Source organism: Borostomias antarcticus (genome assembly GCF_949987555.1).
Source record: "Borostomias antarcticus genome assembly, chromosome: 4".
NCBI lineage: Eukaryota > Metazoa > Chordata > Actinopteri > Stomiiformes > Stomiidae > Borostomias > Borostomias antarcticus.
In genome coordinates, this window is record NC_140237.1 from 14,673,614 (window position 1) to 14,697,039 (window position 23,426).

General features: G+C 47.1%; 2 protein-coding genes across 3 annotated transcripts in view; both read left to right on the forward strand.

Annotated features, from left to right (window-relative positions):
* dennd5a (DENN/MADD domain containing 5A) overlaps positions 1-18,904 on the forward strand; it is a 54,721-nt gene extending 35,817 nt beyond the window's left edge. Inside the window, exons 6-23 of one of the 2 annotated variants that reach the window (XM_084436951.1) lie at positions 101-415; positions 2,149-2,367; positions 2,771-3,005; positions 3,999-4,149; positions 4,670-4,763; positions 6,682-6,813; positions 7,740-7,892; positions 8,362-8,449; positions 9,493-9,577; positions 12,045-12,173; positions 12,879-13,000; positions 13,838-13,983; positions 14,179-14,297; positions 14,425-14,606; positions 14,725-14,807; positions 14,967-15,090; positions 15,319-15,487; positions 17,378-18,904. In XM_084436951.1, the coding sequence (XP_084293077.1) occupies positions 101-415; positions 2,149-2,367; positions 2,771-3,005; positions 3,999-4,149; positions 4,670-4,763; positions 6,682-6,813; positions 7,740-7,892; positions 8,362-8,449; positions 9,493-9,577; positions 12,045-12,173; positions 12,879-13,000; positions 13,838-13,983; positions 14,179-14,297; positions 14,425-14,606; positions 14,725-14,807; positions 14,967-15,090; positions 15,319-15,487; positions 17,378-17,561 (2,730 nt within the window). In that variant the 3' untranslated portion in view covers positions 17,562-18,904. The remainder of the gene's footprint in view (positions 1-100; positions 416-2,148; positions 2,368-2,770; positions 3,006-3,998; positions 4,150-4,669; positions 4,764-6,681; positions 6,814-7,739; positions 7,893-8,361; positions 8,450-9,492; positions 9,578-12,044; positions 12,174-12,878; positions 13,001-13,837; positions 13,984-14,178; positions 14,298-14,424; positions 14,607-14,724; positions 14,808-14,966; positions 15,091-15,318; positions 15,488-17,377) is intronic. The other variant, XM_084436952.1, reaches the window with a different exon arrangement.
* A 1,806-nt stretch (positions 18,905-20,710) lies between these two features.
* sinhcafl (SIN3-HDAC complex associated factor, like) lies at positions 20,711-22,382 on the forward strand (the record flags this gene model as incomplete). Its single annotated transcript, XM_084437125.1, has 4 exons — positions 20,711-20,838; positions 21,103-21,317; positions 21,824-21,974; positions 22,173-22,382. 4 exons carry the CDS (start codon positions 20,711-20,713, stop codon positions 22,369-22,371), a joined length of 693 nt encoding a protein of 230 aa, XP_084293251.1. The 3' UTR covers positions 22,372-22,382.
* Positions 22,383-23,426: the final 1,044 nt, after the last annotated feature.

Consider the following 23,426-nt stretch of genomic DNA (forward strand, 5'->3'; position numbering starts at 1 on the left):
TCATCACTAGTGTTGCCTACACACAGCGCCTGCACTTTTTTGTTGATTCTATAATGTAATTCATATACATGTAGTTACGAGAGCCCTCGTGTTATTTCAGGCCAACTTGTGTTTCGTGGACATCGACAACCACTTCATCGAACTGCCAGAGGACCTGCCCCAGTTCCCCAACAAGCTGGAGTTCATCCAGGAGATCTCTGAGGTTCTCCAGTCCTGCGGGGTTCCTCCCAAGGGGAGCCTGCTCGGCAGCGAGGGGCCCGCCAAGACCAAAGGCCTCCGCTCCGTCGACATGGTAACAGACAAGCGCAACGGGAACCTGGCGGGCTCGCCGCTCAACTCGCTGCTCCTGAGAGAGAACGAGACCATCGCCAGACTACAGGCCCTGGTCAAGAGGACGGGGGTCAGCCTGGAGAAGGTGAGAGCAGCTGGGTCTCTCCCTGGGTCTCTCTCTGGGTCTCTCCCTAACAAACACACCATTGCTCTTTATGTGGGAACCCTGTGTTTTAAAGGAACCACTAAAAATGATACTTTAAATTTGTAAAACCTCACCTCAGTATAGAAAAACACACAAAAACAGCTCAACTGTCTATAGTCTTTAGAGCAGTGATATGCAGAGGTGGACAGATCAGCCCTTTTGCTTCAGTCTTGGTCTCTGGCTGAGAGTGTTCAGTATTACTAAGAGTGTTCAGTATTACTAAGAGTGTTCAGTATTACTGAGAGTGGTCAGTATTACTGAGAGTGGTCAGTATTACTGAGAGTGTTCAGTATTACTAAGAGTGGTCAGTATTACTGAGAGTGTTCAGTATTACTGAGAGTGGTCAGTATTACTGAGAGTGGTCAGTATTACTGAGAGTGTTCAGTATTACTAAGAGTGGTCAGTATTACTGAGAGTGTTCAGTATTACTGAGAGTGGTCAGTATTACTGAGAGTGTTCAGTATTACACTCCCGATGGCTGAGCAGAGGTCCACCACGTTGCCATCAACGCTAAATTGGCCCTGATTAAACAGCCTAATTAGCATCTGGCTTGAACACAACACAGAGGGCCTCTGGTAATAGGTAGTTATGCTCCAGCAGAATCGCGTTACAGACAGATGAATGGACGAATTAGCTTCTAACAAGACCAGCTCTCCCTCTTTGCCCGTCTGTGTCTTGGGACTAAGCAGCTTACGGACCTGTGGGTGGTCTTAGCGTTGCCTGAAGGGATTGCCCTGGTCTGACCGCCTGCATATAGCCCTTCGGTCAGGGTCACTAGTGTAGTAAGGTCACTGCTTTAACTGGGATAAGGGGCGTGAAGAGACACGTTATTGGACACCGGTCAGTGGGTCAGGTTTCTTTCATGTGAGCAGTGCTTTCTTAGCCGGTAGACAAACATACTCCAGGAGCTTGCTCGATCGCCTTGTTGAGAGGGGTCAGGGAAGAATTTTTACAGCTCACTTATCTGGCCCCCGGTGATTACTGTTTTTTTGCTTCCCTCTGGAATATGTAGGGGTGGGATGTATGCCCACCTCCCTTGTTCTCTGTAAAGCGCATTGTGTTGCCTCTGGGTATGAAATGCGCTATACAAATAAAGCTTTGATTGATTGATTGATTGATTGATTGTTTGATTGATTGATTGATTATGAGTATTCTTCAGTGAACGTTGTTGATGGCTCTTTGAACCCTCATGTTGAGATCTTCAGTTCACTCGGTGACGTCTTTTTTTCTTGGACCATAATTCAAAACAAAGTATCTGAGACTTCCTTTCCCACGGCCCGTATCACTGACCGGCTGAGTTTCCACTGGGATGAGATAACATGAAGGGAACTACGAACCCTGTGTGGCTTTCTTCACTTCCATTCTCATCAAGCCCATCATTCTCCTTTACTATATTCATCCCCTGCTCTTTAAATCATCTCAAGAATACGTATAGAGTTTATTTGTGCAGCAAACGAGTCCAAGACAAATTTCCCTGAGGGGACAATAAAGTATATTCTATTCTAAGAATGTACTGTACTACCCTGTCTGTTGTTCTGTTGTCCTGACCTGCGGTGTCTCTGTCCCCTGTGTATGTATGTGTGTGTGTGTGTGCGTGCGTGTGTGTGTATGTGTGCGTATGTGTGTGTGCGTATGTATGTATGTGTGTGTGTGTGTGTGCATGTGTGTTCCAGCTGGACGTGAAGGAGGACGAGGCCAGTGGGAACAAGGATGTGAGGCCACAATGTGACGAGGAAGAGCTGAAGATGCACCGGCTCAACATACAGGTGCGAGAAGTCTTCGCCAACCGCTTCACACAGATGTTCGCCGACTACGAGGTGTTCGTCATCCAGCCCAGTCACGACAAGGAGTCCTGGTTCAGCAACCGGGAGCAGATGCAGAACTTCGACAAGGTGAGAACAGGAAACCAACCTCCCGGACACTGAATTTTTTCATTGTTAGTTTCACTGTCACTGGTATTGAAGGTCTTTGTAGCTCTCTGTGTTCTTAAACGTGTTAAAGTTGCGTTTGGGGGGCGGCTGTAGCTCAGTTGGTAGAGCGGGTCGTTCAGTGATCGAAGGGTCAGTGGTTCGAATCCCAGCTCCGACTGTCCACATGTCGAAGTGTCCTTGAGCAAGACACCTAACCCCAAATTGCTCCCAATGAGCAGGTTAGCACCTTGCATGGCAGCTACCGCCATTGGTGTGTGAATGGGGGAATGAGAGGCCATTGTAAAGCGCTTTGAGTGCCGCTAAGGTGGAAAAGCGCTATATAAGTGCAGTCCATTTTACCATTTGTGATTTTTGTCCCCTCCAGGCCTCCTTCCTCTCCGACCAACCCGAGCCCTATCTGCCCTTCCTGTCCCGTTTCCTGGAGACGCAGATGTTCGCCTCCTTCATCGACAGCAAGATCCTTTGCCACGACGACGAGGACAAGGAGCACTCGCTGAGGGTGTTCGACGCGCGCGTCGACAAGATCCGCCTCCTCAACGTGCGCACGCCAACCCTGCGCACGTCCATGTACCAGAGGTGCACCAACATCGACGAGGCGGGTAAGAGTGCAGGAAACACACACACACACACCAGGGGCTGTGGATGACTGAACCAGATGGTGCGTTAAGATTAAATATGAAAAAACGAACACCTCCTCCAGTCCTCTCTCCACACAACCCTCACAGAAATTAGCTTCTTTTTTATTTTGTTCTACCCTTCGTCTGAGGGTCACAACTGTTCTTGTTTTCAGATAACCTCCTTAAAAAGCGATGAGAAAGTTGATTTTGTCGCCCCTGGACCTCAGTCCATCGGGCTAGGGAACGACAACGCTCACCTTCGTAATACTTTGCCTGTTTCTCGTTTCCCCTGGTTCCTCTTGGTGGCGGGTCACTTTACGTGCTTGAGACGCATCATCGTTATCGTTTGAGAGAGACGGACGATTTCCTTCAACAGCATCTCAAAGCAGCATCTCTCTCACTGAATATATCTAGTTAACCACATTCTACTGTAGCTGTTCAGAAGGCCTCAGAGTCCTCTCTAAACTATGATGTAATGTGTTGTGTGCATGTGTGTCAGCTGGTGTGTACTAACCTCCAAGTGAAAATACCAACATGCACACTCTCACATTGTTGTGGTGCTGGGAGTAAATCCCCTTAAAAGTTTCAAATGAAAAATGACACACTCCCACACAAACGTTTCGGTTAGACCTTCATCAGGACAGATATTGTGTGTGTACTAACGCTATCATGACGAGGATTGGGTGACAGCCGGGTGATGATGATGACGGGGTGACAATGACAGCCAGGTGGTGATTACTCACAGCGTGCAGGTGTGGGGGCGTGAAGGAGGCGGAGCTTCCCGTGGTGAATCTGAACATAACATCTCTTCCTCCAGCGTTACTGCGTGACTCACCCACGGCCGGCCTCGGTGGAGTGGGTTAGCGCTGACATAACACTCTTTTAATACCCTGCTGTGAGCATGCTGATAATGGAGCTATCTGCTTGTCTCTGAGAGTACCTCACCATCCACCCTCCCTCTCTAAACACCCCCAGAGAAGGCCATCGAGATGCGTGTGGCGAAGATCGACCACACGGCGCTGCACCCCCACCTGCTGGATATGAAGATCGGCCAGGGGCGCTACGAGCCCGGCTTCTTCCCCAGGATGCAGGCGGACGTGCTCTCCACCGGACCCCCCAGCAACAAGTACGCTCCACATTACCCCCCCCCCTCTAGGGCTGGGTATCGATTCGAATTTCAAGAATCGATTCAATTCCGATTCACAAGGTTCAGAATCGATTATCACGATTCAATTCGATTCGATATTGATTGGGTTAGTGTTACTAAAACACTTTTTAGCTGTAACCTTAATTACATGACTGCCAAGTTATGCAACACATCAATACTAGGGCTGGGTATCAATACTGATTTCCAAAAATGAATGAATGAATGAATCATTGAATGAATTAATGAACTATTCATTCCTTCATTTATTCATTCATTAAATAAAAGATTGATTTTGGGATTCATGAATCGATTCAGAATCATTTGATTCAGAATCGATGAATCAATTTTTTAAACCCAGCCCTACCCCTCCACTCCAGAGAGACTGGCTCATCTAGTGTGATTGATAACGATGAGAGCTACGTGCCGTCTTTCGATAGTAGTACAGTATGGCTTTGGGCGGTCCTGTTGGCCTAAGGAGCGTTGCCTGGTTGTGTTGCAGGTGGGCCAAGCGGAGCGCCCCGGCTCAGTGGAGGAGGAAGGACAGACAGAAGCAGCACGCTGAACACCTGTACCTGGACAATGACCAGAGAGAGGTCAGAGGTCAAGGGGTCTGGGCCCTGGGGTTTAAATAGTCTTACAACACATTTAGATATGTGTTATGTTCCATGTTTTTTCCCCTCACTCATAAGAATTCCTTTTAAATCTAACCTTCCTGGCATGTTTGAATTATAGTCTTGTTTACTATTATTTTAATTTTTTTTGCTTGCATGAGCCTTTCTGTTGTTCTGCCTCATTTTATCTCTCTCTCCCGTTCTCTTTCTCTCTCTCTCCCGTTCTCTTTCTTTCTTTTTCTCCCTCTCTCTTTCTTTCTCTCTCTTTTTCTCTCTCTTTCTCTCTCTTTCTCTCTCTCTTTCTCTCTCTCTCTCTTGCCTTCTCACTCACTCTCTCTTAAGTCTCATATTTTGCAGCTTGTCTTCTTCACGTTCTGTGGTTCTCTGTCCTTCCTCACACGCTCCCAGCATGTGGCGTGTCTGCAGCTCCTGCTGTTTCTAGACTACTACTGGCTCTCCCAGGCCTTCAGGCCCTGTCTAAAGTCCGTCACTGTCGATGTGGTATGTGTGCGGTAGTGGGCGGGGCGTGACCCTCATGCCACGCCCACATGGCCCTCCCCCATGTGGTAGTCACTCCTAGACACCCCCCCCCCACCTCCTCTCCCATACTGACTCCAGATCAGCTTCCACAGGCCGTCACACACGCAGCGTATCAACTTAAAGTCGCACTGAACTGAAAAAAGCATTCTGTCCCATTTTGGTTCACATAATTGGTCATAGTGTTCACCTATTCAACGATGCATGCCCAAAAAATTACAAAATTCTACTTTTGTTGTAATCTTATATCAAAGTATATAATTTCTAACTTCCTGGAAAACGGTAGGTCACGTGCAATGACGACAACAGGTACCTTAGATTTTAATAATTCCAATAATCTCACGACATCCACCTAAAGTTCTTAAAACCCGTCCACTGTTAAACAGGTCGGCGCACATGAAATCCTAAACAAATGAAAAGACATACACAAATGAACAATAAGAATCAATACAAAAATAAACACACATACACAACATTACAGAAATACATTAAAAGCATTTAAGACTCAATGCAAACAGGCAGGGGGCTGTGGACCAGGGCAGATGATCTCACTAACAGGCAGGGGGCTGTGGACCAGGGCAGATGATCTCACTAACAGGCAGGGTGCTGTGGACCAGGGCAGATGATCTCACTAACAGGCAGGGGGCTGTGGACCAGGGCAGATGATCTCACTAACAGGCAGGGTGCTGTGGACCAGGGCAGATGATCTCACTAACAGGCAGGGGGCTGTGGACCAGGGCAGATGATCTCACTAACAGGCAGGGGGCTGTGGACCAGGGCAGATGATCTCACTAACAGGTGCAGTGATCAGAAATGAAGCCGTGTAGGTGTACGGCCAACGAGTGTTAATGGTGATGGGTCCAGAAAGATGTTTCTCCAGCGCTGGCACAGCGTGAGCTAAGTTTAGAGACAGGTCTGGCTATGCCAGCGGTGGTAACTGAACCAAACAGGAAGCTCTGACTGACATGACTGACGCAGACCCCCCCTGCCTCTCCTCACGGGACTAAACTAAAAACCTTAGTGTGGCCAGCTGCTTGCTAGACATCTACCTACCGCAGTTTGGTGCGTTATCTGGACCAGTGCTGTATCCATGTTTGTATGTGTGTGTGTGTGTGTGTGTGTGTGTGTGTGTGTGTGTATGTGTGTCGGTGTGTGTGTTCTTGTGTGTGTGTGTGTGTGTGTGTGTCTGTGTCTGTGTGTGTCTGTGTGTGTGTGTGTCTGCGTCTGTGTGTGTCTGTGTGTGTCTGTCTGTGTGTGTGTGTGTGTCTGTGTGTGTGTGTCTGTGTGTCTGTGTGTGTGTGTGTGTGTGTGTCTGTGTGTGTGTGTTGCTCCCAGGCTGACCCCCTCCTCTGTGTGGTTGCAGAAGTACATCCAGGAGGCCAGGAACCTGGGGACCACCATCCGGCAGCCCAAGCTGTCCAACCTGTCCCCCTCGGTCATCGCCCAGACCAACTGGAAGTTCGTGGAGGGGCTGCTGAAGGAGTGCAGGAACAAGGTGCTCCACGCTGACGACCTGTCCTACGACCTGACCTACGACCTGTCCTACGACCTGACCTACGACCTGACCTACGACCTGTCCTACGACCTGACCTACGACCTGACCTACGACCTGTCCTACGACCTGACCTACGACCTGACCTACGACCTGTCCTACGACCTGTCCTACGACCTGACCTACGACCTGTCCTACGACCTGTCCTACGACCTGTCCTACGACCCGTCCTACGACCCGTCCTACGACCTGTCCTACCACCTGTCCTACGACCTGTCCTACGACCCGTCCTACGACTCGTCCTACGACCTGTCCTACGACCTGTCCTACGACCCGTCCTACGACCCGTCCTACGACCCGTCCTACGACCTGACCTACGACCTGTCCTACGACTCGTCCTATGACCTGTCCTACGACCTGTCCTACGACCTGACCTACGACCTGTCCTACGACCTGTCCTACGACCTGTCCTACGACCTGACCTACGACCTGTCCTACGACCTGACCTATGACCTGTCCTACTCAGGCGTTATAACCTCTCTGCTCTGCTACATCCAGCAGATCCATCCACAGACCCACAGAAGAGGAAGTTGTAACAATGAGACAAGCAGAGTATCTTAGAAGCAAATGTCTGACATTGAGTGTGTGTGTATGTGTGTGTTGTGTGTGTGTATGTGTGTGTGTGTGTGTGTGTGTGCGTGTGTGTGTATGTGTGTGTCTGTGTGTATGTATGTGTGTGTGTGTCTGTGTGTGTGTTGTGTGTGTGTGTGTATGTGTGTCTGTGTGTGTGTGTGTGTATGTGTGTATGTATGTGTGTGTCTGTGTGTGTATGTATGTGTGTGTGTGTGTGTGTGTGTGTGTGTATGTGTGTATGTATGTGTGTCTGTGTGTGTGTGTGTATGTGTGTGTGTGTGTGTGTGTGTGTGCAGACTAAGCGTATGCTGGTGGAGAAGATGGGCAGGGAGGCGGTGGAGCTGGGTCATGGGGAGGTCAGCATCACCGGGGTGGAGGAGAACACGCTGATCGCCAGCCTCTGTGACCTGCTGGAGAGGATCTGGAGCCACGGCCTGCAGGTCAAACAGGTCAGGACACACACACACACTCACGCACAGATTCACACACACACGCGTGCGCGCAAACAGTCACACACTCACACACACACACGGATTCACACACACACGCACGGATTCACACACACGTGCGCGCAAACACTCACACACTCACACACACACATACGCACGCATGGATTCACACACACGCGCGCGCAAACACACACACACACACACGCACGGATTCACACTCACGCGCGCGCAAACACTCACACACTCACACACACACACACATTCTCACTCACACACGTGCACACACGTGCAAACATTCCCACTCACACAAACACACATGCACACACACATTCACATGCACACACACACACACATGCACACACACATTCACATGCACACACACACACACACACGCACACACACATTCCCACGCCTAGCCCATCCATAACCAGCAGAGTCCTAACTAACAGGCGTGTCTGTGCTCTCTCAGGGTAAATCAGCCCTGTGGTCTCACCTCCTCCACTACCAGGAGAGCAAAGAGAAGAAGGACGCCACGCCGGGCGGTCTGGGGCCTCCAGGTGACCTCTGACCTCCATCCCTGCCCTCAACTCAGCTCAACTTCAACTATGCATATTTGTGTTTAAGTTCAAGTTTACACGTATTTGCCATGTGTGCAAGTTGAAGTTTATTTGGCATGTGTGTGTGTAACCCAGGTTATGAAAGACCGCCTCCAGGGAACTAGATAGTGTAGCTTAGTAAGGTTATATTAGGCCACATAGGGCCTATGTAAATTGGTTTATTGAATTCATCTTTAAGATAAATTATAATATTTGGTACATCTATGGAAATGTAATTCACTCTTTCTAATAGACTCATAATTTAAGGTAACAATATTACAATATAACTATTTATTTATTTATTTATTTATTTTAAGACTGCTGTCTGTCATTTTTTGGGTGGTTTTAAGGTAATAGCAAGCAAATCCCCTCTTAGAACCTAGAATAATGGAAACCTTCTCCCAGTCTAACTAAAGGGGTCTTGGGAGGGTTACAGGCACACTGAGACCTTCCTCACGTACATTCAACACTCAACATGTCTTTATTGTTACATCCTTCATACTAGAATAAGGGAGTAGAATGCTTGGATTCTAGCTCCTCAGTAGTAGTAGATCTAGTTGTACCTGTCATATACCCTTAATTGCAATCCTCCATCTGCTCCCTCCCTCTCCTCCCTCTCCCCTCCTCCTCCGTCTCCTCCCTCCCTCTCCTCCCTCTCCCCCCCTCCCCTCCTCCTCCATCTCCTCCCTCCGTCTCCTCCCCTCCCTCTCCCCCTCCATCTCCTCCCTTCCTCTCCTCCCTTCCTTCTCCTCCCTCTCCTCCTCCTCCCTCCATCCTTCTCCTCTCTCTCCTCCTCCTCTCTCTCCTCCTTCTCCTCACTCTGCTCCTCCCTCTCCTCCATCCCTCTCCTCCCTCCCTCTCCTCCTCCATCTCCTCCTCCCTTTCCTCTCTCCCTCTCCTCCCTCCCTCCTCCCTCCTCCTCCCTCCCTCTCCTCCCTCCCTCCCTCTGCTCCTCCCTCTCCTCCTCCCTGCCTCTGCTCCTCCCTCCATCTCACGCTCCTCAGGTTTCATCCAGGACACAGAGAGACGTAAGTCTGACGCCGGCTCCGCCATGCCGCCTCTCAAAGTTTCCCTGATTCAGGACATGAGGTGAGTCTCTCCGCCGGTCTCTCTCTTACCCCAGTAGTCAAGCACGTGTGCGGTTTAGAGAACTCTGCTAGAGCACGCGTGGAGGTTTAGAGAACTCTGCTAGAGCAGGCGGAGGTTTAGAGAACTCTGCTAGAGCACACAGAGGTTTAGAGAACCCTGCTAGAGCACACAGAGGTTTAGAGAACTCTGCTAGAGCACACGGAGGTTTAGAGAACTCTGCTAGAGCAGGCGGAGGTTTAGAGAACTCTGCTAGAGCAGGCGGAGGTTTAGAGAACCCTGCTAGAGCACACGGAGGTTTAGAGAACCCTGCTAGAGCACACGGAGGTTTAGAGAACTCTGCTAGAGCACACGGAGGTTTAGAGAACTCTGCTAGAGCAGGCGGAGGTTTAGAGAACTCTGCTAGAGCACGCGGAGGTTTAGAGAACTCTGCTAGAGCAGGCGGAGGTTTAGAGAACTCTGCTAGAGCAGGCGGAGGTTTAGAGAAGTCTGCTAGAGCAGGCGGAGGTTTAGAGAACTCTGCTAGAGCAGGCGGAGGTTTAGAGAACTCTGCTAGAGCACACGGAGGTTAAGAGAACCCTGCTAGAGCAGGCGGAGGTTTAGAGAACCCTGCTAGAGCACACGGAGGTTTAGAGAACCCTGCTAGAGCAGGCGGAGGTTTAGAGAACCCTGCTAGAGCACACGGAGGTTTAGAGAACTCTGCTAGAGCACACGGAGGTTAAGAGAACCCTGCTAGAGCACACGGAGGTTTAGAGAACTCTGCTAGAGCAGGCGGAGGTTTAGAGAACTCTGCTAGAGCACACAGAGGTTTAGAGAACTCTGCTAGAGCAGGCGGAGGCTGTTAAAAGAACTGCTAGCTTCATCTGATGTGAGATGGATGATGAATACAATCCCTGGCTGAGAGGGAAGTTGCTACGATTGTGTGACTGCCCTCTAGTGGCTGATCATGACCACGCTACGCTGTCTGTGTTTGTATGCGTGCGTTTGCCTGCATGGGTGTGTGTGTGTGTGTGTGTGTGTGTGTGGAAGCAGAGACCATTGTCATGTCTGCATGGCTCATCACCAGCAGCCAATGGCGTGGAGGGGTCGTTCCTGGCGGGGGGGGGGGGGGGAGAGCTGCGTGATAGCACGTTACTTCCAGCCTAATTCCCGGACCTACCCCGGGGGAGGGGTCCAGGGACGATAAGGCAGCTGTGACCTAGACTGATAACCCTTATGCCCTGCAGCTTAAACACACGCAAGTCTGACCGCACGCATCCGCGCAGCAAAACACCCTCCTCCTTCACACAAACACGCTGGCGTAGTCGCGTTGACACGGCAGCAGAAATGGCGCTGTCACGAAGATGTGGAACATGAGGTACTACTACTGAGATACAACTGTCCAGAATGGAGGATCAGTTTTGACCGGCACGAAATCTGACCAGCATTTTTAGATTAAAATCAAATCAAACTTTATTTATATAGCGCATTTCATACACAGAGGCAACACAATGCGTTTTACAGAGAGCAATGGGGGGGGGGGGCATAGGTCCCACCCCTACATATTCCAGAGGGAAGTAAAAAAAAAAGAAGCAGTTTCACCCGGGGGCCAGAAAAGTGAGCTGTAAAAATTCTTCCCTGACCTCTCTTAACGAGACGATTGAGCAAGCTCCTGGAAAATGTTTGCGTGTTGGTTAAGAACATATAGATTGCATCCCGTAAGTTGGAGACAGCCATGCGCATTACCAGTCTCTGTTTCATACGCTGATGTTTTGCTCTGTTGCCATGGAGAGAGTATGTGGAGGCAAACTGGGTTAATTTACAGGGGGGGTGGGGTGTGTGGGGGGAGGAGAGCAGGAGGAGGAGGAGGAGGGAGAGAGTGTGGGGGGGAGAGGGGGTGGAGAGCAGGAGGAGGAGGAGGGAGAGAGCGTGAGGGTGGGGGTGGGGGGAGGAGAGCAGGAGGAGGAGGAGGGAGAGAGCGTGGAGGGGGGGAGAGCAGGAGGAGGAGGAGGAGGAGGGAGAGAGCGTGTGGGGGGGGAGGGGGGTGGGGGGAGGAGAGCAGGAGGAGGAGGAGGAGGGAGAGAGCGTGAGGAGCACTCAGGGAGCAGACAGCGCTCGCTGGCAGAGGTGGAGTGGAAGGGAATGTGTCTGGACAGAGGAGGCACGACAGAGGCGTTGACAGGGGACTGGGCCAGACAGCAGGGAGTCTGGGTAGGGCAGCCCCCCCCCCACGCCCCCCTCCCCACGCCACCTCCCTCCCCCCCAGCCCGCCGGCCTCCTCAGGAATCCAGGCTGAGGAGGAAACAAGCTGGACTAACATAGATGCCCTGTCTGTCTCAGAGAGACAACATCCCCATGTAGACTCCTAATAGTGTAGTTGTTCGTTTACATGGGGGGGGTCCCTTGTCTCACTCTGTGTGTGTGTGTGTGCATGTGTGTGTGTGTGCATGTGTGTGAGTATTCCTCCTCTGACCTCTTGTAACCTGTGCAGGCACATCCAGAACATCGGTGAGATCAAGACTGATGTGGGCAAGGCCAGAGCCTGGGTGCGCCTGTCCATGGAGAAGAAGCTGCTGTCACGCCACCTCAAACAGCTGCTGTCCGACCACGAGCTGACCAAGTGAGGGAAACACCATGACAACAACAACAACAGTTTTGAACTTTGAACTTGAACAATAGTCTCTGGGGGCACTGAGACTAGAACAGCAGTAGCAGCAGCCTCTATACACACTGACTCTATATAGCCTCTATACACACTGACTCTATATAGCCTCTATACACACTGACCTCACAGAGGCTGCTTCTGCTAGCCTCTGCTGTCTGGCGGACGGGTACGGGAACGCCTCCATCACCGTCTCAAGACCGTTCCCTTGACGGGCCGCTTTCTCTCATTTCCGAGGGAAGCGTGTTCCCTACCCCCGGCGCTCGATGCTCGGGCTCTTGGCGTACTTGTGTCAGAATGCCCCTCTCTCACAAAAGAAATCAACCTGATGACTGAAACTCTGCATTCATAATATATGAGAGACCTTTTTGAAATATGGAAACCTCCAGAGAATCTACGATGAAACATTTACACACGTCTTCATAATTGATGAGATATGGGTGTGGAACTGGGTCATTCAGGGATTGTGTGTGGGGGCCTGTCCTCCACTATTACCCGTTTACCAAGAACGGCACATACCTCAGATGTTATTCTGCCTGTTGGTAAACAAAAACATCTCATATATACACGCATGTAAATGATGTGATTGATTTGATCATTTTGCCAGGTCAAAGAATTGTGGTTGTCTTGTGTTTTGTCGTGAATGGTTTTCTTTGTTTGCAGGAAACTGTACAAGCGTTATGCGTTCCTGCGCTGTGATGATGAGAAGGAACAGTTCCTCTACCACCTCCTCTCCTTCAACGCTGTGGACTACTTCTGCTTCACCAATGTCTTCACCACGATCAGTGAGTTCACACACACACACACACACACACACGCGCATGCACACACAAACACAAACACTCCACAACCTCTCACAAACACACATTCGAGCAGAGCAAGGGTTTATTGTTTTATTGTTTTCTATTTCCTTAAAGGACAATGCTCGTTTTTGACAACCTGGACCTTATTTACGACATATTATAAGACGTTTGACTCACCAAAATCACTTTGGTGTAGTTCGGAGGCCTGTAGAAGAAATGTAAAATCCAGCGCGAGCCAGTATATCCATGTAATGTCGGTGATCGGGCAACGAGAATGCAGCTTCTAAAAATCTATTTTCTGCCGCTAAACGGTTGTTTTCATCAATCTGTCTGGATGAATCGCTAGTTGTGCTTACATAGAGCATAACTGTTGTGGTTTTCACATGCCATGATCTTTAGAAACGTCTTTCGAAACGAAATAGCTTCCTCACTTGCTCCAGCACTAATGCGCACAGCGCGCAATTGTTGCTCCAGCACGCAGAAGCAGAACTACACCAAAGTGATCTCGGTGAGTTAAACGTCTTATAATATGTCGTAAATAAGGTCCAGGTTGTCAAAAACGAGCATTGTCCTTTAAATGTTATGAATTATATGATGTTTTTCTTTTGTTTTTTTTCTTCAAAATTTTTTTACGGGGATCTTATTTTAACAATTGTTACTTTTACCTTGTTGTTTTGCAAAATTGTTCAAAGAACTTTCATGCCAATAAAGCTATTGAAATTGAAAATTGAATTGAGTGGCAGCAGAGCAGAGCAGGTGTCTGTGAGCTGCTCGTATTCGACCCAGTCTACCAGGTCACAGTGACTGTGTTTCCCACAGTGATCCCCTACCACGTGCTGGTGATCCCCAGCAAGAAGCTGGGAGGGTCCATGTTCACAGCCAACCCCTGGGTGTGTGTGTCCGGGGAGCTGGCTGAGACCGGCGTGCTCCAGGTCCCCAAGAACACCCTGGAGATCACCTTCGAGGTTAGTCCTCTCCCCAGCATGGAACAAAAACATTATATGTGGAAAGTACATAAGTGTATATATATATATATATATATATATATATATATATATACTGTATATGTGTGTGGAAAGTACATGTGGAATACTTGTTACTGATACTGTCCCTGGGGTCTGACCCTGGCCCGTTGATCTCCTCCCTCTCTCCCGTCACAGTGCCAGAACCTGGGGAAGCTGACGACCGTGCAGATGGGTCATGACAACTCAGGCCTGTACGCTAAGTGGCTGGTGGAGTGCGTCATGGTTCGGAATGAGATCACCGGCCATGCTTACAAGTGAGCGCTAGTTCTGGGGGCGCAGTGGTCGGCACGGACTTTCTTCTTAATTGACTATTGATGTTTAAAGGTTTATAAACCGTGGTAAAAACAGTTATTTACGGTGTTACGGTGTGTGTTTTGTCAGGTTCCCCTGCGGCCGGTGGCTGGGGAAGGGTGTGGACGACGGCAGTCTAGAGAGGGTTCTGGTGGGGGAGCTGGTCACCCCCAGCACAGAGAACGATGACCGGATGTGCCGCACGCCCCCCATGCAGCCATCCCCCGGCATGATGAGGAGGTTCGTCACCATCTCGCCCAACAGCAAACCAAGTAAGGAAACACCCGGAAGGACACGCTGTTTACTCAGCCCGCTCCGCACCTGACCGCCTGTTTACATGTTCTAGAAAGGCTCGTGACTGAAGCTGTCTGTCTCTTCCTCCCCGCCCAGAGCTCAACACAGGTCAGATCCAGGAGGGAGTAGGAGAGGCCATCAATGGGATCGTGAAGCACTTCCACAAGCCGGAGAAGGAGGTGAGCCGCCAGACGAAGCCTGACCAAACCAGACGAGCTCCAGCATGTTCTTCTATTATTCATCACAGTGGAGCTGTGAGACTAGTCTGTTTCTGACACTGCAAAAAGCTTCTGTCCCTATCTACATTCAACTCTCTCTCTCTCTCTCTCATTCTCAAGAGGGGCAGTCTAACTCTGCTGCTGTGTGGGGAGTATGGCCTCGTTTGGGCTTTGGAGCAGGTGTTCCAGCATGGCTTCAAGTCCCCACGCCTCTTCAAGAACGTCTTCATCTGGGACTTCTTAGGTAGAGACTCAGATATGTACCTATCTAACAAGTTGACACCCAATTAAAAATCCTGGGAGCATATTTCTGGTGTGCAGACTACTTTTCCTGATGAGTCTAGCACCCAGCTTTAAACATGTTGGATGTGCGTGCCTTTGTCTATTGTCTACCTATCTAACAAACTAATGTTCATGAATGGACCTCTCTCTCAGTGATCTATCGCTATTGTTGTTGGTTTAATCTTTACAGAAAAGTCACAAGTGTACTTTGAGAGCGCAGAGCAGAGGGAAGTGACGCCAGATGAGAACTGGAAAACTAGAGTTCGTCATTTCTGTCGCTTCATGCGTGCCATCAACAACACATCCAGAAACATCGGCAAGGATGGGAAGTTTCAGATGCTGGTCTGTCTGGGTGCCAGGTGAGCTGTCCTCAGTAACCTCTGTTGTGATTGGCTTATATCTACCCAGATATTATATTAGTATTTTTTATGAAGTGGTTCATAAGGCCAATCTGAATAAACCTTTCCGACCTGTCAATCACCCAGAGAATAATAACCAATAAGGTTGTCTGATCTCTTAAGACCGCGCCCCTTGCGATAGTGCCGCCATGTTGTCCCACAAACAAAGCTTGTCCCGCGTTTTGTGTTCATAGATTAGACATTAGTTTGAAGAAAATGGTTCTTAGATGTGCTTGGGGAACGTGCAGTGCCGACGAGAGACATCCTGAGAGACTACAGGGAGTTTGCTTGATCAATTTTCCAAAGCTTTAAACACAGTTGGAAAAATGTTCAAAGTGCTTGTGGAAGACCCCACACACAGCTGAATGTGAGCAACATCAACAAGCATTTGCTGTATGCTCAAAGGTAACCAAGTGAAAAATATGCTTCAGTAGGCTACCAACTGTTTATGTAACCTTATTCTGTAACATTTGAGTTAAACAGAAAGCATCACTTGATGTCTAGCTGGAGCTAGCCAGCTAAACGTATCTCCCCTCAAACACCAGTTAGGCTATATAATCAGGGGGAAACTTTGTGGGTATAACGTTGCCAAAACAGTTCCCTAACATCAGCTGAATGAAAACGATAAATAACTACTTACATTTACCACCCTTGCAAATCATGAATCGGAACTTGTCCGGTTGATGTAACAACTGAGCTAACATTAGCTAGCAAGAACAGTAACCTGCCTTAGATGTGACCCACTTTGACTTTCTCTTCAATGTCATGCCTGCTGCAGTAGCTAGCTAACCTACTTTGAGTAAAAAGTTCTGCACTTAGGTGTTACACGTTAGGTGCTTGATGTATAGTCGCTAATTAGCCCGTAGCTATAGTTAGCAGATCATTCTCACAGGCTATCTTCATTTTAAACACATCACTATAATCAGTTTCTAATAATGGATGCCACTAACTTACTCACCCTGCTTTACATGTGCAGATTTTGTCTTCATGAATTTCTATCTGGAGTTTGTGTGGCGTTTGTGCCTTCCTCATAGATCGCCAACACCTAGCATCATCTCTGATATTGTCACCTGCTCCATCCGAAATCCGAATGTCATGGATATATCCTTGGGTAAAATAGTTATACTTTCTTAGAGAACGTAGTGGCATTTGACAAATACACACAGGAATATTGTCAGGAATCCTTGAGAGAGAATAATCTGGTATGTGCTGTTCAGTGGACATTTTGTAACGTGCTGCAAACCTTGTGGGACATAGCTTGTGGGACATAGCAACCGTAACTGGGGGGGGCGGGACTTGCCGCCTGAACAGTAAAGGTCTATTCAAAGGAAAGATACCAGAAAGTGTTAATTACATCATGGAGCACCATCTCTGTACGTACCATTTATCGCCATGGAAACAGAGTGGACCATCCCTTCCTTTCCAGATAACTGCCCCTCCCTCTTCTGTTATTCTCCCTTGTACCGTGTGTGTGTGTGTGTGTGTGTGTGTGTGTGTGTGTGTGTGTGTGTGTGTGTGTGTGTGCGTGCGCGTGCGTGCGTGCGTGCGTGTGTGTGTGTAACTGTGTGTGGGTGGGTTGGGTCTTTCTATCTGAATCCTTTTTGGAAGAGAAGGGTGTGCTAGCTAAAATGCACCTGCAACTTCAATGGAGGACGCCTTCAATGAAAAGCCTTCTCTTTAATCTTTGAAAGGAAGTGGCCCACATACGGCAAGAGAGGACATGCCTTAATCTAAATGCAATAATACCTCATAACAAAACATGAGACCTTTCAACCATGTTTTTAACAGGTCCAATTCACTGGAAAGGTCCTAAGTGGTCAGTGTATTTAACTCTCTCTCTGCTTCTTCAAGGGACCATCTTCTGCACCACTGGATCGCGCTGCTCGCAGACTGTCCAATCACGGCCCAGATGTACGAGGACTCTGCGCTGATAAAGGAACACTCTTTGGTGAATTCTCTGATCAGAGTGCTACAGACTTTGCAGGAGTTCAACATCACTCTCGAGTCTTCACTTGTCAAAGGCATCGGTATATAGGGCACTCTCTCCCTCACTCCCTCTGGCCCTGGCCAAGACCACTGTTGGGGACCACTAAAGGACTATTACACCTTTTTTATGCGGAAAGAGACTTGAACAAAGGAGATCTCTGGCTTATATTAAAGCTACTGTAACATTTGCCATATACAAAGTGCAATGAGCCTTTCAAAACGTGTTGTTATTTTTATCCTCAACAATGTTGCAGTTAGACGTTAAAAATATGTTTTCTATTATGATCCATGATTTTCACATTGTTGAAGAAGATAACCCACCTGTGCTTAACTGTTTTACTGAAAGCTAAATATTTTCATTGTTATTGTGAACGGCTGACAATGGCTATATTTAAAAAGGAAAACACGGAACAAAAACAGTTAATATATTTTCGATGAAGAACAGTATTATTTTGATATGTCTGTCAAGTTGCTTGCTCTGTTGTCAATTCAAATCCCTATGTCATAATGCAGAGCTTGAAGCAAAATGTAGAAGTATGCTTTATAAGTATGAAGATGACAGGTGAGAGATGTGTTGTAGTGTGAACAACTGATTCACCTACATCAATACAACAATGGTCATACCCTGGGAAGTACAGTAGTATGCAAATCTTTTCTATGTATTAACATGACTCCTCCTACGAATAAGACGATGTAAATGATTATGCTAGTGATGCACAATTATATTCAGTTGGAGGAGCTTAAGGCCTGTGTCACTGCTTCAAGCATAACATCTTGAACAGTTATAGCCATTGCTTGATGGGAAGTTACACACAACCTTCATGTAAATATCTATTACCAGTGAATCTTTTACTCCAAATTAGTAATTTCCTGACTCTTGCTCCACTCTGTACCCTCCTGTGAGAGACTGTACACTCCTGGGAATGAGAGTGGATCCTGGACTACATTCTTAATCCACATAGAATGGGAATATGGAATGATCATTGTAGCCGAGGCCTGGTAATGAGGTCCTGTACATTTGGCTGCTATAGGAAGCCACATTCAATACAAAGCATCAAACACTCCTAATCCTCTGAACTGTTATTGGTGTTTCTGCTATGCAATATCCATCCACCCACATCATAAAAAAGGCTAACAAGAAATAGGCGAGAATCATTGGAGCTTCTCCATTTAATTTTTATTATTGTGCAGCATATGATGAATACGAACTCCAGTTTGATATTGTGAAGGATGTCTTTCCTGTGTGCCAACAAGTCTGGATTGTGTTGTACCAGTCCGTGTACAGAGCATCTTGGGAGATATATATTTTGTTTTTCAATACTGTTGTACATTTATTGACATAGCCGTGTAATGTAGTGTTTACTAAGTGAGCAACTGTGTACAGTGTAAAAAAAAACATTTAAAGAATAAAATTACAGAAATAAGTTGAATCTGTTTGAATGCGTTATTTATCTCCTCTATTTTATTGTCAATGATATAGTTGATACAGTCACTTTTTCAAAACAGTATGCATCTCAGAGCTGAAATAAAACCAAAAATGTTGACTGAACTAAGCTTTTTATTTACAGTCAGCAAAATAACAGCACTGATTTGCAGATCACCGTAGTCGGCAGCTGGTAAAAAAAATGTAAACAAACTTGTTCGCGCCATTTTAGGGCCTTGTTTTTTTTCTAGTTCTCATTGACTGGATGGTTTGTGGGGCGGCGGGTTGTTGAGAAGGAGGAGGCGGATAGAGTTGCAAAGGCCCAAAGTCTAAACCACACCTCCCAGCATGCAGCGTTCTTAAATACCGTGCACGGAAAGCACCGATTGGTTAAATCTTTGTTCAAACGAGAACGTTACACTCCATATATGGTATATCCACGACACCACGCCCCCATTCCATGTTTTTTTATGCTAATGTCATTCTAATACCCAGCTGTATGCAGTAGTAGTAAGGCATGCGCAGTGTGTGAAAAGAAAACGGCGAAGATTCAAAGTTTTTGTTCGGTAAGTCCTTTGTAATATGCTTGCAACATTACACGTAATTGCATACAGTAAGAATGTATTGAATGTGATTTTTACCGTGCTACAATGTAATTCAGTTTTTGTCGTGCGCAGTGTATTTATGTGCAGGATGTGTAACGCGCTCAACAATGGAAGAGCGTGGATGTGAGCGTGGCGTGGTGGCTAGCACCAAGCTAACGAGCTAACAACACTAATGCATATTGCTACTTGGCGCTCTTAGCGGGCGAAAGTTTGAATTTAAAAGGGAGGAAGACTGTATCTAGCGACTCCTTTTGGTTTTAACTATACAATAAGTGTACCACTTTAATTTACTAAACTAATTAGATGTACTTTTATGCGTTACATTTAATGACAGTAGCCCCTATAGCTTTTTGTTTCTTGACTTCGCAGTGCGTCCCTTCCCCGCTTTTTGTTTCGGATCTCCCCGCTCGCTTGTCGGCAGAAACGCATCTCAATTGGAGTATATCAGTTTTAATTCCTGATAATCGTCCCGCATCATAGAATAACAATGTTACAATCCCCTTTTTGTAATAGTAGCAATTATATGCGTTGTTTTATCCATCACTGGCCATCAAAAGAGCAAGTTCACTGGCTGCCGCCACAAGCCTTTGACGATGGCGTCAAAGGGACCAGATGAGATGCTAATGCTACAAAAAGAAGCTAGCTAGCTTGGGCGCTAACTCTGGTATTGAACTTGGTTGCAACAATCAAAGCTAACGCTTACTCTGCTAACACAAATAGTATATTGTCAAATTTTAAATACATCGTTTTTGATGGTATTTGATATGAGCTAGCTAGCTAGATAAAGTATATTTTGGTATATCGTGTGCTAACGTTATCCGGCGAGCTGCATTTAAAATGGTTATCATTATCGACTAGAAAGCCTCAATGAGGAAACGGAAAAGACATGGGCATCGCGCACCTTTCTGTGGTCAAGTGTTTTGTAGCGCTTACTCCGATCGAAGCAATACATATGCCAAATCAATGACGGTGGCGTTGTATTTCGTATTTACACTCAGGCGTATTTAGTGTAAATGTTTTGAGCGCATGTGGTGACCGCCCCCTTCGCATCCTTTGAAAACATTCACTGCTGGCCGCTATTGTATCAACACGGCAGCGTAGTGCTCATGTGTCCTCGTTCTCGTCTTTTTGCAGACTTGCACGTTTAATAGCCAATAACAACATACAGAGATGTTTGGTTTCCACAAGTCCAAGATATACCGCAGTCATGAAGGATGTTGCATCTGCAAGACAAAGTCGTCCAGTTCACGTTTTACAGACAGCAGCCGATATGAAGAAACTTTCCGGCTATGTTTTGGGTAAGTTCCGTCACCAGTCCAAACATTTCAAACGGTTTCTAAATAATTTGGTCACTCTTGTTCGTACTACAAATCAGTAGTCTCTGTTAACGATGCTGATGTGATAAATTGATATACCGCACCAGTGCACCTGTTTCCTCCTGAAGTTGCATGTGAAACGAGTAGTATAAAAGACGTGTAAATGAGCTGTGAACAACGGAGGAGGACTGTGGTAGGATGTGCCAGTGTTAAGATCGGTGTCGTTAAGTACATCTGTTTATGTAGGTTGTCAGAGGATCGTGTTGGGGACATCTGCAATGCCTGTGTACTGTTGGTGAAAAGATGGAAAAAACTGCCTAATGGCTCCAAAAAGAACTGGAACCATGTTGTGGATGCAAGAGCTGGGCCCGGCTTCAAGCTGACCAAACCCAAGAAGATGAAGAACAGCGATGGCAAGACAAAAAGCAAACTGAAGAAGCTTCACAAGTTCAAACGGCAAAGTGAGTCTTATTACTTGCATGGATAATCATCTCAATGCTGTTCCCTAAAGCATCTCATTGTTTTAAAAACTTAGGAGGGGGTTAAATAGGTTAAATTACTTAGAATAGGGCTACATTACAGGGAAAATGACACAAACACATGCGTGAATGAGCAGTGACACAGTGCACAACACATCTTCAGCGGTCACTGGTGGAATGTCCTCTGCATTTGACCCATCCAAACTGGCCACCAGGGGGCAGCCAGGAGCAGTGGGCAGCCTCGTCAGTGGCGCATCTTTTTATATTTCTCTTTTACTATATGTTCCATCCTGTTCTAATTTTATTTTACTTTTCTCAATACCAATTAATTAACTGTTTTTATTTATTCTGTTAAGCACTGTGTGCTACGTTTGCTTGTATGAACATGTGCTATATAAATAAACTTGACTTTGACCCGGGGTATTGGTGCAACAGTTTGCCATCGGTCCACGAGAGTCTGTGGCTAAACCTGCCCTCTGCCCCTCCAGACTCTGACGCCCACAGCACCACCTCCAGCCTGTCCCCATCACAGTCCCCCAGCTACAGCGTCCACTCCGACGACTGCTCCGACATCGAGTCCAAACAGAGACGCCCTGCCCCCTCTGCCTTCTCCTTCCTGGACCGCTCCTACTGGAAGAGGTACTGGTCGACCCCCCTCAGCTCCAGCGCTAGGTGGCGCTGGTCAGCATGACATGGGGGGGGGGGGGGGGCTTTTGAGAGAGTGCTGATTAGTATTGCTGATTAGCATGGCTATGCATGTGTGTTTTCACGCCTCTTAGACAAATGATTGAAAAGTATATGCAGGCAAACAAACCAGTGTTGACTTGTCTCCTGCAGACAGAAGGTGTGCTGCGGGATTGTCTACAAGGGGCGGTTTGGCGAAGTGATCATCGACCCGCGTCTCTTCAAGCCCTGCTGTAGCTCCAAGAAGCAGGAGACGCTGGTGCAAACGCAAGTCGAAACACATGACCTGCCCACGCATGACCTGCCCAGCACTCTCCCGCCTCTCCCCGAGGACCTGAAAGAGACCTGGTGATTGATGTTGAGCGCCCTCTACAGGTGTCCCTGCGACCCATCCGCTTTTGTCTCCAGTGGCAGACGTCCCAAATCCATTCTTTCACTGTGTATTTAGACGGCTAAATGATTTTTTTTTTTAAACTTCTGTTTTGATATGGGTATTTTCTTATTTTGTATAGAATTCATTTCTTATCTTTTTTAAGAAAACAAAAAATGAATTTAAAAAAAATAGTTTTTATATGGGCATTAGTGCTATTTATAGGATGAGGAAGCAGAATTCTATTTGGCCTTGAGAGGCAAACTATCCGGGTCTGATGAATTTTGTTTGTAACGTTTCAAACTTCTGTGTTACTTGTACCAGCATTTGTATATATTTTGTTCCTTATGCCAGCATATCAAGACTGTTATATTTTTATTTGATTTTGTTATGGGCTGTCTGTGTAAAATGAAATGTTAATGTGCTGATATGCAAGACTGCCAGCTATAATTCTAAAACCAGCTTGTTTGCATTGGAAGAATGTCCCTTGAGGAACAGATTGCTACAGTCTGTGGGTGAGGCTCATTTACTGATGCATAGATATCAAACGGTGTAATGTCTAAAAGGGCTATGAGTTGTAGGAGATGCCAGTGCATTAATCCTGTAAAACATTGCCCTTTGCATGGGCTTTTAAATGTGTATATATGCATGCATAGTCTCACTCCCATATGTTCATGGTTTGACAGGCACTGGGGTAGTACTGTAAGTTGTTAAACACTCATTCCTGGCTTTATAGCATTTCATGCAAGTGAATCACGATAAGAGTTGGACCATGCATGCAAAACTCATCTTTGTCCTGGAATGATAACGAGCGATTATTTATTTGTCTTTAGTCTTCCATTGAATGAAAATGCACATTGTATAGCAATATGTTTAAAATGGTCTTGTATACACACACACACACACACACATTAGTGGTTTGTGCATTTTGGTCCATCAGAAGTTTTACAGGATTAACAAACTTTTTTTAACCACTACTTGTGTGAACAGATTTTGAAATGATGTTGATTATGGTATTACTAATCAACTCCAGCAAG